Here is a 14,692-nt window from a genome sequence, read left to right as displayed (position 1 = left end):
TGACAAAAAGTCATCAAGACTTTAGAGACAATGAATTAAAAAATAATGCCTGGAAGGAGATTTCATCTATCATGCAAAGTAAAAACATGGGTAAGTATGGATCTTTTTTGCAACGTGATAGTATTAGAATTAAATAGAGAAGATGCCATATATTCAAAATGATATTATACCAATATGTATCTAATATATTGGGTGTACAACTTAATTCGGTCCGTTTTTTTGCTTGAAAAACGCATTTATTTGAACGATAAAATGAATTAATACCTTATTCAAAGTACTGTCCATCGCTAGCCACTACTTTTTCCCATCTTTCTGGCAATTTATGGATTCCGTCGCGGAAGAAGCGTTCATCTTTTGAAGCCAAGAATGAATCGAACCAATTTTTGATACCCTGTTCTGAAGTGAAGCGTATTCCAGTCAAAGCGTTCTGCATCGATCGAAACAAATGGTAGTCGGAAGGGGCAAGGTCTGGGCTATAAGGCGGGTGAGCCAGAACTTCCCATCCGATATTTTCCAAATAGTTTTTAACCGGAACAGCAACATGAGGCCGAGCGTTGTCATGGTGAAAGATTATGGATTCGTGTTGTTACGTCCAACCCCGGGATTAGGATAAGAAAATCTGGGAAGCGAAGGAAAGGCTAACCAGAGGGGTCGGGGTAAGGAAGGACGCAACTCGAAGCTTAAGAATACTGCTCGCAGGTACGCGCTCTGCGGCGCGTGGCGCGAGCCCGAACGCACTTTTATGACTCAGGAAGGGTCAACGTCTGTAGGGACGCTAAGACGCCTTCCGTGAGCGGTGCGATCGTCGGTCCTCTTTTGAGTCAAGGAATTTAATCCCTTTAACTCGGGATCGGACCTCGTGCAATTTCGAGAGGGAGATGAGTAGGGGAAGTCTTAGATTAGAATGAATGGAGATGCTTCTAACATAAATACTTAATTTTATTTGACATAGGTAAGATGTTATTTAGTATATAAAAAAAATAATAATTAACTATAGACTATATAGGCGTTAATAAAATGTGTATGTGTATACAATAAAACAAAGGAGAGTTGTGTAAACGGTTGTTGTACATTATGCGGATTCTGGACGATTTGCGTGGTTACATTTAATGAAATTCTCTATTGAGGCGAAACATATGAGAATTAAAATAAATAAAGTGTATTTTATAATTGCTATTCCAAGGTTATCATCTCGGGTTGGTCTATTTCCTCGAGATTTATAACGGTCGAGGCGGTTGACGGGGCCGGAGACGGAGTTCGGGAAGAGGAGGGGGAGTCGGGAGGTTCGAGGAGGGCGGCCGGATCGCGGTTGACGGGGACCACGCGAAATGGGTCCACCCGACAAACCGGACGATAAGGTGCGGGGGAAAACCGAGATGGGAGGATAATGGGGCGAGATCGTATGACGGGACGACACTGTTGTGAGGAACAGGGTTCCTCTGAGAAGGCTGGTAGGGGCGGTGGAGTGGCGAGACGCGAAGCACCGGGCTGTGTGGAACAAGGTTCTTCCGGTTCCCTGCGCGCCCGCTTGTGGCGACGTCTCCCGTGTTTCGCGGCGTTTCGCGACTTCTTATTGGTGGGACCGGCCGAATCCACTACGAATTAGCGGATTGTTAAAATTTAAGTCCGTCACGTGCGGGGAAGTCTCCTCATGCTTTGGAGAATAAATCTAAGGAGTACTTTTCGAGTCCACCAACGAGTCAGCTAACTCAAAGCAATATACCCCGAGTCCGCCTACCCAGCTAACCCAAAGCAGTGTACCCCGAGTCCGCCTACCCAGCTAACCCAAAGCAGTGTACCCCGAGTCCACCGACGAGTCAGTTAACTCAGAGCAATATACCTTGGATCCGCCGAGCCAGCTAACTCAAAGCAACATACCCCGAGTCCACCGAGCCAGCTAACTCAAAGCAAAGGAGATTGTTCGGAATCGACCGATAAATCGGCTAATTCGGAACAGGGGTAGCAAGAGGGATGGAAGGGTTATACTGGGAGACTTCCCTAACGCGTGGATATATGAAGAAGAAGGGGAGAATATATATACATATATATATATATATATATATATGGTGTGTGTAGAACTTACTACTTGTCGCTGATCGAATAGCTGGTTCTTTTGAAATAGCTGGCTCTCCTTGGGTCCTGTGGATAGGCTCTCGTTGGCACTCGATGGGTTTAAGTTCACGCACAGAATTTAACTTAAACTCAAGATGAGATTTGAATCTGGCGCAGTAAATTGAAAGGAGGCGAGGCGGCGAGATGATCTGGCTGAAGAGGAGCTGGGCAAGCGGGCAAGTCCTGCGATGTCGCGATTTATATAGGAAAGTTCTAAGGATGGGAAGGGTGAATTGCGTGTGGGATGTGTCAGGTTTTTATTTTGGGAACTTCTGGTTGGCGGGATGTTTCTAATTTTTGTCTGAAGGATTTCTTATTGGGCGAGATGTTTCTCACCCAAGAGCTAGATTCTTAAGTCTTTGCCTATCCTAGAAGCTTAGAGACGGTTATCGGTTTTTCCGGCTGTTCATTGGTAAAGCCCCCACTGTCTTATCGGGGTGCAACCCAGCGATTCTTCCAGTGACTCATTTGTTTTTGACTATTGCCGATCTTCACCTTTTTATTAGGGGTCCTTATTTATCTCGCGACCCTCTTCTTATGTTAACAGACGATCCATACCTCTCGATCTTAAGTGCAAACAGAAACTTCCACCATGTGTATTTTAGAACACGTCTTAGGCTTTGTTTCTGTTTGTCGGAAACATCGTACGAGCAACCCTCGATCGATGCAATAAAGATCTTTACCAATTTTATCTGCGACTAAGGCCCCTTTCGCGCGTCATGTCGCCGGGTGGGCCAGACAACTGATAGAGTTCGTCTGGGAGGTCGCTTTTAGTTCCTCGAGCAAATAGGCAGTTTGATCGTAAAAAAAAAGGAATGCGAGGAGATCAAACCTCGCTTGCCGATCGATAACCGTCTGCGCTTAGTTTACTTATCTTAAACCTAGGGCTATCTTAGGTACCTAAGAATTCTCGCGAAAAAGGGGAATCGTGGAGTCTGCAGGACGTACCCTGGTGAAAATAGAAAGCTTCTCGAAGCGTCAAAGAAGCGTAAATGAAGAGATTTAACGCCTCTTTGACACTCCAATGACTTTCCATTAACTCTTTGCTGTTTCGAATACCCATACACGCTCCCCAAACGCTCCCCGAACGCTCCATAAAGTGTGTATGAAGCTTACCGATACATTTCTCGCACACTTCACTGATTGACACTTCGTCTACGTTTCCCAAACACTCCGTAAAGAGTGTATGAAGCTTATTGATACACTTCTCGCACACTTCACTGATTGACACTTCGTCTACGTTTCCCAAACACTCCGTAAAGAGTGTATGAAGCTTATTGATACACTTCTCGCACACTTCACTGATTGACACTTCGTCTACGTTTCCCAAACGCTCCGTAAAGAGTGTATGAAGCTTATCGATACACTTCTCGCACACTTCACTGATTGACACTTCGTCTACGCTTCCCAAACGCTCCGTAAAGGGTGTATGAAGCTTATCGATACACTTCTCGCACACTTCATTGATTGACACTTCGTCTACGTTTCCCAAACGCTCCGTAAAGAGTGTATGAAGCTTATCGATACACTTCTCGCACACTTCACTGATTGACACTTCGTCTACGCTTCCCAAACGCTCCGTAAAAAGTGTATGAAGCTTATCGATACACTTCTCGCACACTTCACTGATTGACACTTCGTCTACGCTTCCCAAACGCTTCGTAAAGAGTATATGCAGCTTACCGATACACTTCTCGCACACTTCACTAATTGAAACTTCGTTGACGCTTCTTATACGCTTCACAAAGAATATATATACAAAGCATTGTGATATGCTTCGTGCACATTTCTAGGATAGAACTTAAAAATCTTTTGTTTATGCTTGTTAACAATCATTTTTATAACGTGCGCTAAGCTTTTCGTTACGTTTCTTTGAAATTTGTATAATTTATATTAATAAAACAAAATTGTGGCATAATAATATACTTATTATAATATAGACTTATTATATTATAATATATACTTCAAAAAATTATTTAAAAAACTTATTCAAACTAATAATAAAGTTGAGAATAATTTAAAACTTTGTAAAAAAGAGGGATAAATTTTGTTTGTTATTTAACTTTCTGTGTAAATACCATGTTGTAAAAATATTTTATGAATTTTGCTTATATCTCATTTTGCCATTCTGCTTTTTTCAAAAACTATGCATTGCCACTGCTAAAAATGAGTTTGAGAAAATATTTATAGGACTTCTTACATTGGGTTAAAAAATCAAGTAATCAAGATTGAAAAGTAATATTATCTTTATTAATATGACATTATAGGCTGAGTATATATTGGCTACATATTAAGGCACACGAATAATACAAGTTATAGTATAGACTGTTATAATATATTTCAGTATACAGACAAATTGAGTCTAATGCTATCGTGCTTATGTAATAATTGTTTGGTTTAAGTATATACATCATTGTTGTGTCATAATATACCAATGACGTATATAAACTAATTAGTAAATCACTAATCACCGTAACAACCAAATGGCATTTTGCATAAATATTTGTCGCTTACGAGATCTATAAATACACATTGAGCATCTATATCAAAGGGTTGAATACAAAAATATTTCCCGTAACCTGTAAATCGTTTGACTTGAGTATATTTAAAGTCTTGATCAGACAACAAAGGTTCCTTCTGCACTACAACCTCTTGCACTAGAAGTAATACTTTTGTATCACACACTCTTATAATTTTTTTTATGACGGCAATTATTTTATAACGAGTTAAAATAAATGAATCATTATGTTTCATATTAGCTGCATAATCTTCAGAACAGTATCTTATACCATTATACAACATTCTTTTAAACGACGTACAATCTTCTAAATCAAAATTGTATTCTTGAACGCAAGTATATTGCTCAGGTGAAAATGTACAAATTTCTTTTTTACCTAAAAGAATTACTCCTTCGCATCTAATAAAATGCTGCAACTTTTTTTGTATAACATTTTCACAAAATGTCATTATCGATTTTGTTGATATTAATTCATTGCACAAAATTGAAAAATCGCTAAATATCAAAAACTTGCGAGCTATTTGCTTTACAACTTTACCAGGACTTTTCAACAACTGCAGCAAGTGACGATTTTGTCCTTCATAAACAAAAGCATTATGAGTCCAAAGGGGACCCCAGTTAAGAACACTTTGTGCAATGTGAGTTAAAAGATGCACATTTAATACCATTGATGTTACACCAAAGTATTTGTTAAATAAAAAAATATAAGTCAAAAATAACTTGTGCGCCTGTTCAATATCTTCTTTTGTAACAGACTTTTGCAGAAGAATATTTGTAGCTTTTGATAGCATAGCAAGATGCTTTAAATATTTGTTCTTTAATAAACCTTTCAAACACGGTATACAATAAAAAATCAACCAAGATCTCCATTCAGACGCTTTCCAGATACTAATTTGTGAAAGAGAGCGAACGGATCGAGTGATAGAAGTCAATGCACATATGTGGGTGAAACGTTCATCAATGGCACATATTATGTGCTTCATACCTATTTCATCATTGTCTCCTATTTTCCAAAACTTTTTACGGCTACAGTCAAAAAGCAATTCTGTATGCAATCGAATAACACCCAGAAGTATACAATGCATATAATCTGGTACACAACCAGCAATCAAATTAAAGAAATGCAGTTGTAATAACGCTGTTGGTCCCTTCACACCTTTTACATATTTCTTCCTTATATCACGTTCATTTTGTTTTTCAAACGTTTTTTCGATGTCTTTTATAGTAGATTCTGTTGTTCGTTCAGGTGCTTTTTGTATATATGGAGGGAATCTCTGCCCTTTTATTGTATGTTCAGCTTTTTGATAACAAAATGTACATGCATAGTAAGCATTAATGCCAGACATATTTAATATCTGAAATCGTGCAACAGAATCAACAATAGCGCACAAAGGAATCGCTTTGCTTACCACATCTTTCCCGTTATGATTCCAATGAAAGCCGTGAAGGGACAACTTGTTAGCTTGTTCAACAAAAGGTTGTAAAAATACATTTTGATTTGGGTCCTTCTTCCCAATATACAATCCGGCAAGTAATACGTGTTTATTCCTTTCCTTTAGTGGCAATTCATTTATCGTAATATAAATAGGCCATATTGTTTTTCCACAAGATTTACCCATAGGAACGCCATCAGTATTAAATGAATATGAAAAATTATACATATGTGAAAGAACATTGCCATTATCAAAGTATTTTCTATATTCTGCTCCGTCATAGATATCTTCTAAAGCAGTATCATTAATTTTTGATCGATTAAATCTATAAGTCAGAAGAGAATCAACAATAGTTGCATTCTTAAAAAGTGTCTTAAATTGAGATTCTAAATCTACGGATAAAAAATAATTTGAGGAGGAAACAGTGATAACATTCCCACAGTTGCAATCGACAGATCCTGATAAATTATTCGTATTTCCAAAATATTTTTCACATTCAGGACAAAAAATATGGTATTTCAAATAACTGTCTGATCGATCTATATGATTAAAATACATGTACTTGCTGCTTGGAATTCGTTCATCTCCGTACATAGCATTGATCATTTTCAATATATCAACTTGTGCTTGCCATGTCAAATTATGTCTTAATCCTAGAGTCAAACACATGAGTATAACGTCTTCCGCGGTTGACTTTGCACACGAACATACAGTGTTTTTCTGGTTTCTCTTTTCCTCCCAAAAATTTTGTTCTTCATTGACAATGATGCAAGAAGACTGTTGACAGAAATCTGGCTCAAGTGTGTTTAAATGTGGAGAAGGTCGCGAGTTGTCCTCCAGATTTTCAAATTGATCTTCCGCAAAAGAAATATTTTCACAAAAACTCCTCTGTTCACATTCCTGATAAAATATAAACATAAGTAATTTCATATCAAGTTGTCGATTGTAAAGTATGTGAATTAAATTTTATAACAAAAAGAAATAAAAAGTTCTTATTTCTCTTATAGAAGTCTAATACCAAATTTTATAAAATATACTGGTACTTACTGGTGCACATTAAAATAAGCTGTTAAATACAAATTTACTATAGCATTAGTAATTAACACAGTAAGATAATTGATACTATTATCATTATTTGTATTTCATATTAATAAGTGACAGTAAATAATAATTATTTGTATATTATCTTACTGTTTTAATTATTTCTGCTATTGTAAATTTGTATACAAACAGCCTTTAATGGATACTAATAATGCGCATTTAGAGTCTAAGAAAATTTACTATAAAATGTCATATTAAATAATCACCTCATCCACTAAGTTCACAAATTCCGTAGGATTGCAAGTTGGTGCATCATCTACATCACTAATTGACATACTCTCATTTATGTCATCACGCTCTCCATGTTTCTGAAATAAAAATAAGACAATTAATATTCATTTTTACAAAAACTGAGATGTTAGAAAAGCATTAAAACTAATTTTTTTAAATAATTATAATACTTGAATCTTTACTAACCTGTACAATATTCTTGTTAATCTGTTTTTTATGTGTCTTTTTTTTCCGTCGATATGCAGTAGTGCGAGGAATTGCAACATCTTTGAAAAGATACTGCTTATATTTCATGATAAAAATTTTTTAATTATATTTCCAATTATCTGCGAATTGCTTAAGAACTCCTTGATTTATCACGATGAGTGCAAGCAGCAGCAGTTTCCAGGCATAAATCGAATGTAAAGTCCAGAAATCGCACTTGACTTACAGAAGAATGCTAAACAGTCAACAATTGAATTCTTGACTTTTTTACAAAATCACACTGATTTGTTCTAGATTAAAATATAAAACTTCTCTGAGATGCCTGGCGAAAATAAAAATTGGAGCGTAAGTCTAATTAAGGACGTAAAGAAGCGTAACAAAACTTGTAGGAAGTATATATTGGAACGTTCTGCTATTCTAATTTACGCTTCCTAGAACTTTCATTTACGCTCGTGGCACTGTCCCTTTATATTCGATTTACGCTTCGATTTTTATTTTCGCTATGCGTCAAATATACGGTTATTAATTAATTATGGATAATGACATTAAATACTTACGGAGCGAAAAACAAGATTTGTCTAACAGTCGAAGAATCAATGTTTTTTTTATGTTTGAATATTATTCTTTTACACGTAACACGTAAGTGCGAGTTTCGTCCTTTCGTCCAATGTTGTTAGGTTAGACCGCTTTTTCGAGTATGCGCGTCGAAAGCTTCTTCTTTTTCTTCAGGTTTTTTTGCGCGTTTTAAAAGCATCGACATATTTGGTCTGTTCTTTACAGCTGAACTGGCTGCACTAGTTCAGAGTTCATCCTTTTCCTTCCAATGTGGTGTAAAAAAGATAAACTCTGAACTAGTACAGCCAGTTCAGCTGCAAAGAACAGACCTATTCTACTGGACCGTGCATATCACGTGAAAATCAGTCTGCGTCATAATAAAGAAGGATTAGAGGGCATGTGCGGTGCGCCAATACCTATCTCTTTCTATTCAACACTGTAATATCGGTTGAAAAGATACAGAGATTGGCCGCACATATGCGCTCTATCCTTTTCTATGATCAGCGGACCATTTTGTTTAGATACGGATGCATGGCGCAGTCCAGTAGTATATATCGATGGTTGAAATAAGCGATTGGCTGTGTTCGAGGAGCGCGCTATCGGTGCTATTGATTTCATTCCAGCTGCATTGTCCGGTAAACGTAAACGCAGTAATTATAAAAGGATCGATTTCTCTGGACGAAAATACGAAACCTGCACTTACGTTTTACGTGCAAAAGAATAATAAGCAATCGAAATAATCTAACACACAGCACAGTTTTAATTACTGACCAGTGAAATTGAGTTTGAGTCTTCGGCCGAGGGATTAAACATCATTAAAGGAAACTTTAATTCTTCAATGAGATTTCGTAAGTACTCATCATTATTCGAATTAATCACGGTATACTGTACGTATTACAGAAACAGTGCTTGCTCAGTCCGCCATATTAAACAATATGTTGCTTGCACATCAGTATTATATATTTAACTTCGTATGTACTTGATTTTAGAGAAGTTTGTATTTTAACCTAGAATAAATCTGTGTGGATTGTATAAGAAAGTCAAGAGTCCAGTTGGCTGTTTAGCACTCTTCTGACATAAACCAAGTACGATTTCTAGTCTTCGATCTGCCTGGCCGAAAACTTACTAGCATTTGTTCTAATTGCGAACGAAAAGGTAATTCCGAATCGACCGTAATCAATGATGTGTACTAATTATAATTTTCTTAATTTGCTTAATATAACACATGTTTCCCTGTGTTCTAAATTTTAGTATATGATAATCAAATATAATGGCTTGCGCGGATTTTAAAAAGTGGTATGCCAAGGTTAAATATCACAATGGCGATGTTGAGGATATTTCAGTTCGTAAAATTAAAACTAAAGATGGTAACCAGTTCTGTCCCAAAGACTATACAGATTTCAACGCCAATGTTTTACATTCTGTAAAAACAGCAATGAACGATATAGAAGGAAAAGAACAAAGATACTATGCCTGGATTGGCAGGCTTGCAGGTAAGACTTATAAACTAACTATTAAAATAAATTATTTTTTAAAACAATGCAATGATAATAATTCTATAACACTTATGTTTATACATATACTGTCTCGATATTATATCCTTATTTTCTAGGAAGTGTTGAAGAATTAAACAATACCAATAAAAGAATTAGTTGGCCTGCATGGCCTGCAGATATACTTGATGAACCTGACAATACTTCCCAGGATGAAAGACAACAAATGATAGCATCTTCCTCAATTTTAGCCCATCGAAAAAGAGCGGTAAAACTTTAACCATTTGAGCATTTTAAGATGTGGGCACATTAATAATTTAAAGATGTTGTAAATGTTATTTAAGAAATAATGAGAGAAAATACCTTAATATGTTCAAAAGTTTCTTTAAACATATTGACATGATCAGATTGCTTTCAGATTTCTAAATGTAAATACTGAAAGTTTGGGATGTGTCCACTTCTAATGTATCAATATTTTTAATATGCTTCTTTTCTTTAAAATGTATATTTTCTGCTCTTACAGGCAAAAAAAAAATCCAACAAAAGAGCAACAGCAGATGAATATGAGAAGTTTCTATATAATAATAGTCTTACAAAAAATTCAGTACCTGCAGAAATTATCGATTCGTCTGAGCAGACAACAGTAGATTCTGAATCTGCTGCTGAAAGATGCTCCCAAGATAAAGAAAAATTATCCGTCAATAGTGAAAGTAAGACCGTGTCTGTTACGTTTGAAGAGTTGACAAATCTTCTGAATGAGAAAATGAAGAAAATGGAAGAGAAAATAGACAAGAAAGTCAAAAAGATCGAAGAAAACATTGTTGGAAGCATAAAAGAACAAGTTTCACAAGCGTATGAAAATACAATTTTGAAAATGGAGGAAGTGTTGGGTAAGTTTAATTTCAGCACTTCAGATATATAATGTTTTATATGTTACAGAATGGTTAAATAATTCACGAAGTAATTCAGAGTTCATTGAATCATCTATTATATAGGTGAGTCGAGTTAGTGCAATTATTTTTTTTTATTTTTTTAATTAATTCAGTCAACGATTTTAACTGCTGAATTATTAGAATATTATTAGATTTCAGTAATTAAAGTCATGTGCATGTAACACATAATTCTTTTAATAATAGTTTTTATTTTATCTTTCTAGCATTACTTTCTTCAAGTTTTGTTAACAAATTATGTTTATAAAATAATTTAATACACCTATGCATGTTCTCAATAGACTTGTCTTTTAGTGACATTGTTTACTAATAGTTTAAAAAAGTTTAATTTTATCTATACTTTTTTCATAAATATTTCACATTATTGCTCAATATAACAGCTCTTTGTTGAATTAAACTTGCTGTGAGTTATATGTACACTTAATTTAAAAAAATTAGAAATATAACAGCATGTTGAGTTACAGACAATTCTACTTATTTTTAATATATTACGAAGTTTATAAAACAAGCAACTGTTTTCCTTTTTTCCAATTTACAATTTTATTCTACATCACAGCTTCTGAGAAATAATCCGTTATTTCAATTATGATATATTCACAAATTGCTTCTACCTTAATTGTACATAATATGTTAATAGGCATTGCTTTAACAGTAATTATTGTACCAAATATATAAAATATACTAAATTTTTGCAGAAAATGTACGTTTCAATATAGAAGACAAACGCAGCACTAGCGGTATGTCTTCAGAAACAGAAAACAAGGTAGTTTATCTTTTTTTGTTGTAATCTTTTTATAAAACATTTTGCAATAAACTGTTTTATTTTATTAGGTTCATCTTGGGAGTGGTTTCTATTGCGCACAAGCTGGCTTCACAGCAATGGAAACAGCGAAAAATGATTGTGATTGGACTGTTGCTCTTCTTGTTGGAGTTTTCGGTGAAGATGCTAAATTAATGAGGGTTTATCCTCGAAAGCCGGGATTAAAAAAGTTTCCGCTTGGATTCTTAATGCTAGCGCAAAGTAAATATACAATTGTTACAAAATAGTACAATATGTTCTCTTTTTATTTTTATAATAATTATTAATTTTTTCGTTTATTTTGTAGATTTGTATAGACAGCGATTGAAAGACGCCAAATATGAAGGTGACATTGATGAAGCAGTCAAATCACTACCAGCTTACCTCGCAGATCGAGCGTTAGATCTTCAAGGAGGAAGAAATATAGCCTCTCGTGCAAAACGCTCTAAAAAATCTAACAATGATAATTATATATCGAAGAAGAAGTCAGTTCTAATTTCAGATTTTACTAAAACTATTAAGAAAGCTATTATTTTATAATTACCTTGCAGGAAATTGTATAGTTATTTATTTTCGTGATGTAATTGATAAAATTTTTTATGTTCTTTATCTTAGAAAGAAGGTAGCAATAGAATCTGCAGTTCCATCTGCAGTTTTAACTGCTACAGCTCCAACTTCAACTGTTCCATTGACTTCACAGAGCCCATCGAACGTAAAAGAGAAAGCTTAGGAAACTTTAACATGCCATTCTAGTTCAAAGTAATAATATAAAGCATATTCTCGTGTTTGTACTTTTTAAATTAATGTATTGTTTTATTTTTTGTCTTATTGCTCTTTTTTTTCTTTTTCAGACATATAACCAAGATATCCACTATATGCCATATACATTTAACAAATGTAACAAATATGGAGAATAAAAATAATTTGAAAAATATTTTAAATATAAATATATAAATATTTTCATGTAACATTGTCTGCCTTTATTTGTAAGGAGGCGTTATCAAAATGTAAGTAATTCCAGAATTTATATATCAGTCGAGTGCCATATTAACTGCTTCAATATCATTTATTTCTATATTAATGACAATGAATAGAATAATCTGAAATACCTACATATTTTTACAATTATAATTCTGCAATATTTATATCGTATAATGCATTGCAATATTTATATTATATATATTGTTTTTTATATGTACGAATGTAATACGAGCTTTACATTCTTGGAGATAATGTAATTTGAAAAATTGGGTATGCTAATATATTATAATGAACACAGTTTTATTTCAATTACAATTATTCACTCTAATAAATAGACATATAATCAAGTCAGGTAAAATTATGTTAATAAGTGTCAAACCCATACGTGATAAGTAATATAATAATGTGATATATTGCCGAATGATAATCATGAAAAAATGTACAAGTATTTTTTAGATTACTAGTTTTAGAAAGGAATAGTTTCAATCATTATTTTAATTTAGACTCAAATTATATTAAGCAATTAATGTGACATTCAACTAGAATATACAGGCTGCGGTCCACTTGACGCTACAAATGCTTCGAAGCATTCCTCTTCTCTTTTCTTTCAATGAAGAAAGAAAGAGAAGAAGGACGCTCCAAAGAATTTATAGCGTCAAGTGGACCGCAGCCACAGTCTGCATCCATTTAAATTTTAAAATTTCTTACGTTTCGATAACGTCTCCATTACTCTTCGTTCACGTTCGCCAGAGAGCTCGACGACGCTCCGTTCACGTTCGCCGGCGGCCTCGACAACGCTCCGTTCACGTTCGTTTGGAGAGTAAATCGAATCGAGTGTAAGAGAAGTGTAACGGAAGTGTAAGCGAAGCCTGTAAGAAGCAAAAATTGGAACATCGGAGCGTAAAGAAAGCGACATCTAAACGTTAAAAAAGCGTTAATCGAGCGTTGTGGAACCGCGCTTGCCGAAGAGTTCCACAACGCTCGATTAACGCTTTTTTAACGTTTAGATGTCGCTTTCTTTACGCTCCGATGTTCCAATTTTCGCTTCTTACAGGCTTCGCTTACACTTCCGTTACACTTCTCTTACACTCGATTTACTCTCCAATTTACGCTTTACTGACGTTTCTTTTACGTTTTATTTTCACCAGGGTAAAGTTCGGCAAAAATTTTGCTAAAATATTTGCGGCTATTATTATGCTAAAAAATCAATAAAATGGTTATTTAATGACTGATCTGAAAAGTAGAGATTTGAAACTGTAAAATGCTACTTGAATCATTTCATTCCGGTCACTTTTGCCAAAGTGACAGTCATTTGAAATTGGCCTATTTTCGACTGCGTAAAAATGATGCAAAAAGCCGCTTTACGTGTAAAGGATAGCTTCACCCCTTAGAATCGAACCTATGACTCTTCGATTACTGAATATAACAGTTCAAGCACACGCTGCACAAACGGATCTTAAAATCGCTAACTTAGATTAATTCTTGACATGCCGTTAAACTGTTATCGAGTGGTCGTCGGGGGTGAAAAGGCTCGGGGCTTTATTTCCTCGTCTTTTGAAAAGATGCCAGAGTCTTGGGCCTCGGATAACAAAGATTAATATGTATAAGTCAATGAGGCGATTAACTCAGGCGATGTCGAAACGTGTCAGCGGTCGATCAATTGACCGGTTCTCGCTTTGTCTCGAGTGTTTGCCTCGTGGGTTTTTCTGCTCGAAGTGCTGGGGATAAAAGAGAGTGCCAGCGGCTGGAATGTTGGGGCAGTATAGAATGCAGAGAATGTGGCGAAAAATTGAGACAATTTCTGCCTATAATAATTTATAAGTTCTGATATTTTCTTTTAACATATAATGAGCAATAAAGATAGAAATTTTGGGCGCTTTCGTGCTGAAAGCGAACGCAGCAAAACATCTTTTTATTTGAACATTGTTTTCCATTGATCAAATATCATCCCTTTTGTGGCGTGTTTGCCCTTCTGGTGGGCGGCAGGCATGTGGCAAAATGTTCAAATTTACTAACGACATTTATTTAAATGTAACAAATATATATATCTCTCTATTTGTCATTCAACTAACTTCGATGTATGGAATAAAAAACCATGTAGGTCCAAAAATCAAACCCGAAAGCCAGAACACCCGAACCCTCTTCGATCTAGATGAACTTGTGTGGTGTGTGTAGACCGACTCAAATACATGAATAACGATATGTTTTATTCGTATTACCCTATCGCTCTTGAAAGGTATAGATTTTCACAAAGCATTCACGGACATTCAGACAGATGCGGGCAGGCACACAAGTGCAAAACTTGTTTTTCAGAG

General features: G+C 35.3%; 2 protein-coding genes across 5 annotated transcripts; one reads left to right on the top strand and one right to left on the bottom strand.

Moving 5' to 3' along the window:
• Positions 1-4,340: 4,340 nt before the first annotated feature.
• LOC139787336 (uncharacterized) lies at positions 4,341-8,567 on the bottom strand. 2 transcript variants are annotated; one of them, XM_071726437.1, is made up of 4 exons: positions 8,157-8,567; positions 7,582-7,834; positions 7,371-7,472; positions 4,341-6,963 (listed from the first exon to the last, which is right to left on the bottom strand). In XM_071726437.1, the coding sequence occupies exons 2-4, from the start codon at positions 7,687-7,689 to the stop codon at positions 4,576-4,578; spliced, it is 2,598 nt and encodes an 865-aa protein (XP_071582538.1). In that variant the 5' UTR covers positions 7,690-7,834; positions 8,157-8,567; the 3' UTR covers positions 4,341-4,575. The 2 variants fall into 2 exon arrangements, with proteins under 2 accessions (XP_071582538.1, XP_071582539.1); XM_071726438.1 differs by lacking the exon at positions 8,157-8,567 and having other exon boundaries at positions 7,582-8,010.
• Positions 8,568-8,693: 126 nt separating this feature from the next.
• LOC139787337 (uncharacterized) lies at positions 8,694-12,364 on the top strand. 3 transcript variants are annotated; one of them, XR_011722605.1, is made up of 10 exons: positions 8,694-9,002; positions 9,166-9,309; positions 9,406-9,647; positions 9,767-9,915; positions 10,171-10,642; positions 11,293-11,360; positions 11,429-11,618; positions 11,704-11,881; positions 12,012-12,155; positions 12,248-12,364. XR_011722605.1 is itself a non-coding variant. In XM_071726440.1 (10 exons), exons 6-9 carry the CDS (start codon positions 11,337-11,339, stop codon positions 12,124-12,126), a joined length of 507 nt encoding a protein of 168 aa, XP_071582541.1. In that variant the 5' UTR covers positions 8,714-9,002; positions 9,144-9,309; positions 9,406-9,647; positions 9,767-9,915; positions 10,171-10,642; positions 11,293-11,336; the 3' UTR covers positions 12,127-12,155; positions 12,248-12,330. The 3 variants fall into 3 exon arrangements, 1 of the variants encoding a protein (XP_071582541.1); XR_011722604.1 differs by having other exon boundaries at positions 9,146-9,309; XM_071726440.1 differs by having other exon boundaries at positions 8,714-9,002; positions 9,144-9,309; positions 12,248-12,330.
• The last annotated feature ends 2,328 nt before the right edge of the window (positions 12,365-14,692 follow it).

The sequence above is a fragment of the Temnothorax nylanderi genome, unplaced genomic scaffold (genome assembly GCF_030848795.1).
Source record: "Temnothorax nylanderi isolate EJ_2023f unplaced genomic scaffold, tnyl_v1.0 TNYL_tig1443_pilon, whole genome shotgun sequence".
In the NCBI taxonomy this organism is placed as follows: Eukaryota; Metazoa; Arthropoda; class Insecta; order Hymenoptera; family Formicidae; genus Temnothorax; species Temnothorax nylanderi.
The sequence above is the reverse complement of the archived record's forward strand: the minus strand, read 5'-3'. Positions and strand labels throughout refer to the sequence as shown.

What these genes read in the sequence shown, in the direction of transcription:
- LOC139787337 (XM_071726440.1), top strand. Translation starts at nt 11,337, where the DNA reads ATGTCTTCAGAAACAGAAAACAAG. An exon ending in CTTCAGAAACAGAAAACAAG is followed by an intron (nt 11,361 to 11,428) that starts GTAGTTTATCTT and finishes TTATTTTATTAG; the next exon opens with GTTCATCTTGGGAGTGGTTT. An exon ending in AATTATATATCGAAGAAGAA is followed by an intron (nt 11,882 to 12,011) that starts GTCAGTTCTAAT and finishes TCTTTATCTTAG; the next exon opens with AAAGAAGGTAGCAATAGAAT.
- LOC139787336 (XM_071726437.1), bottom strand. Translation starts at nt 7,689, where the DNA reads ATGAAATATAAGCAGTATCTTTTCAAAGATGTTGCAATTCCTCGCACT. An exon ending in TTAACAAGAATATTGTACAG is followed by an intron (nt 7,473 to 7,581) that starts GTTAGTAAAGAT and finishes TTTTTATTTCAG; the next exon opens with AAACATGGAGAGCGTGATGA. An exon ending in TTGTGAACTTAGTGGATGAG is followed by an intron (nt 6,964 to 7,370) that starts GTGATTATTTAA and finishes ATATTTTATCAG; the next exon opens with GAATGTGAACAGAGGAGTTT.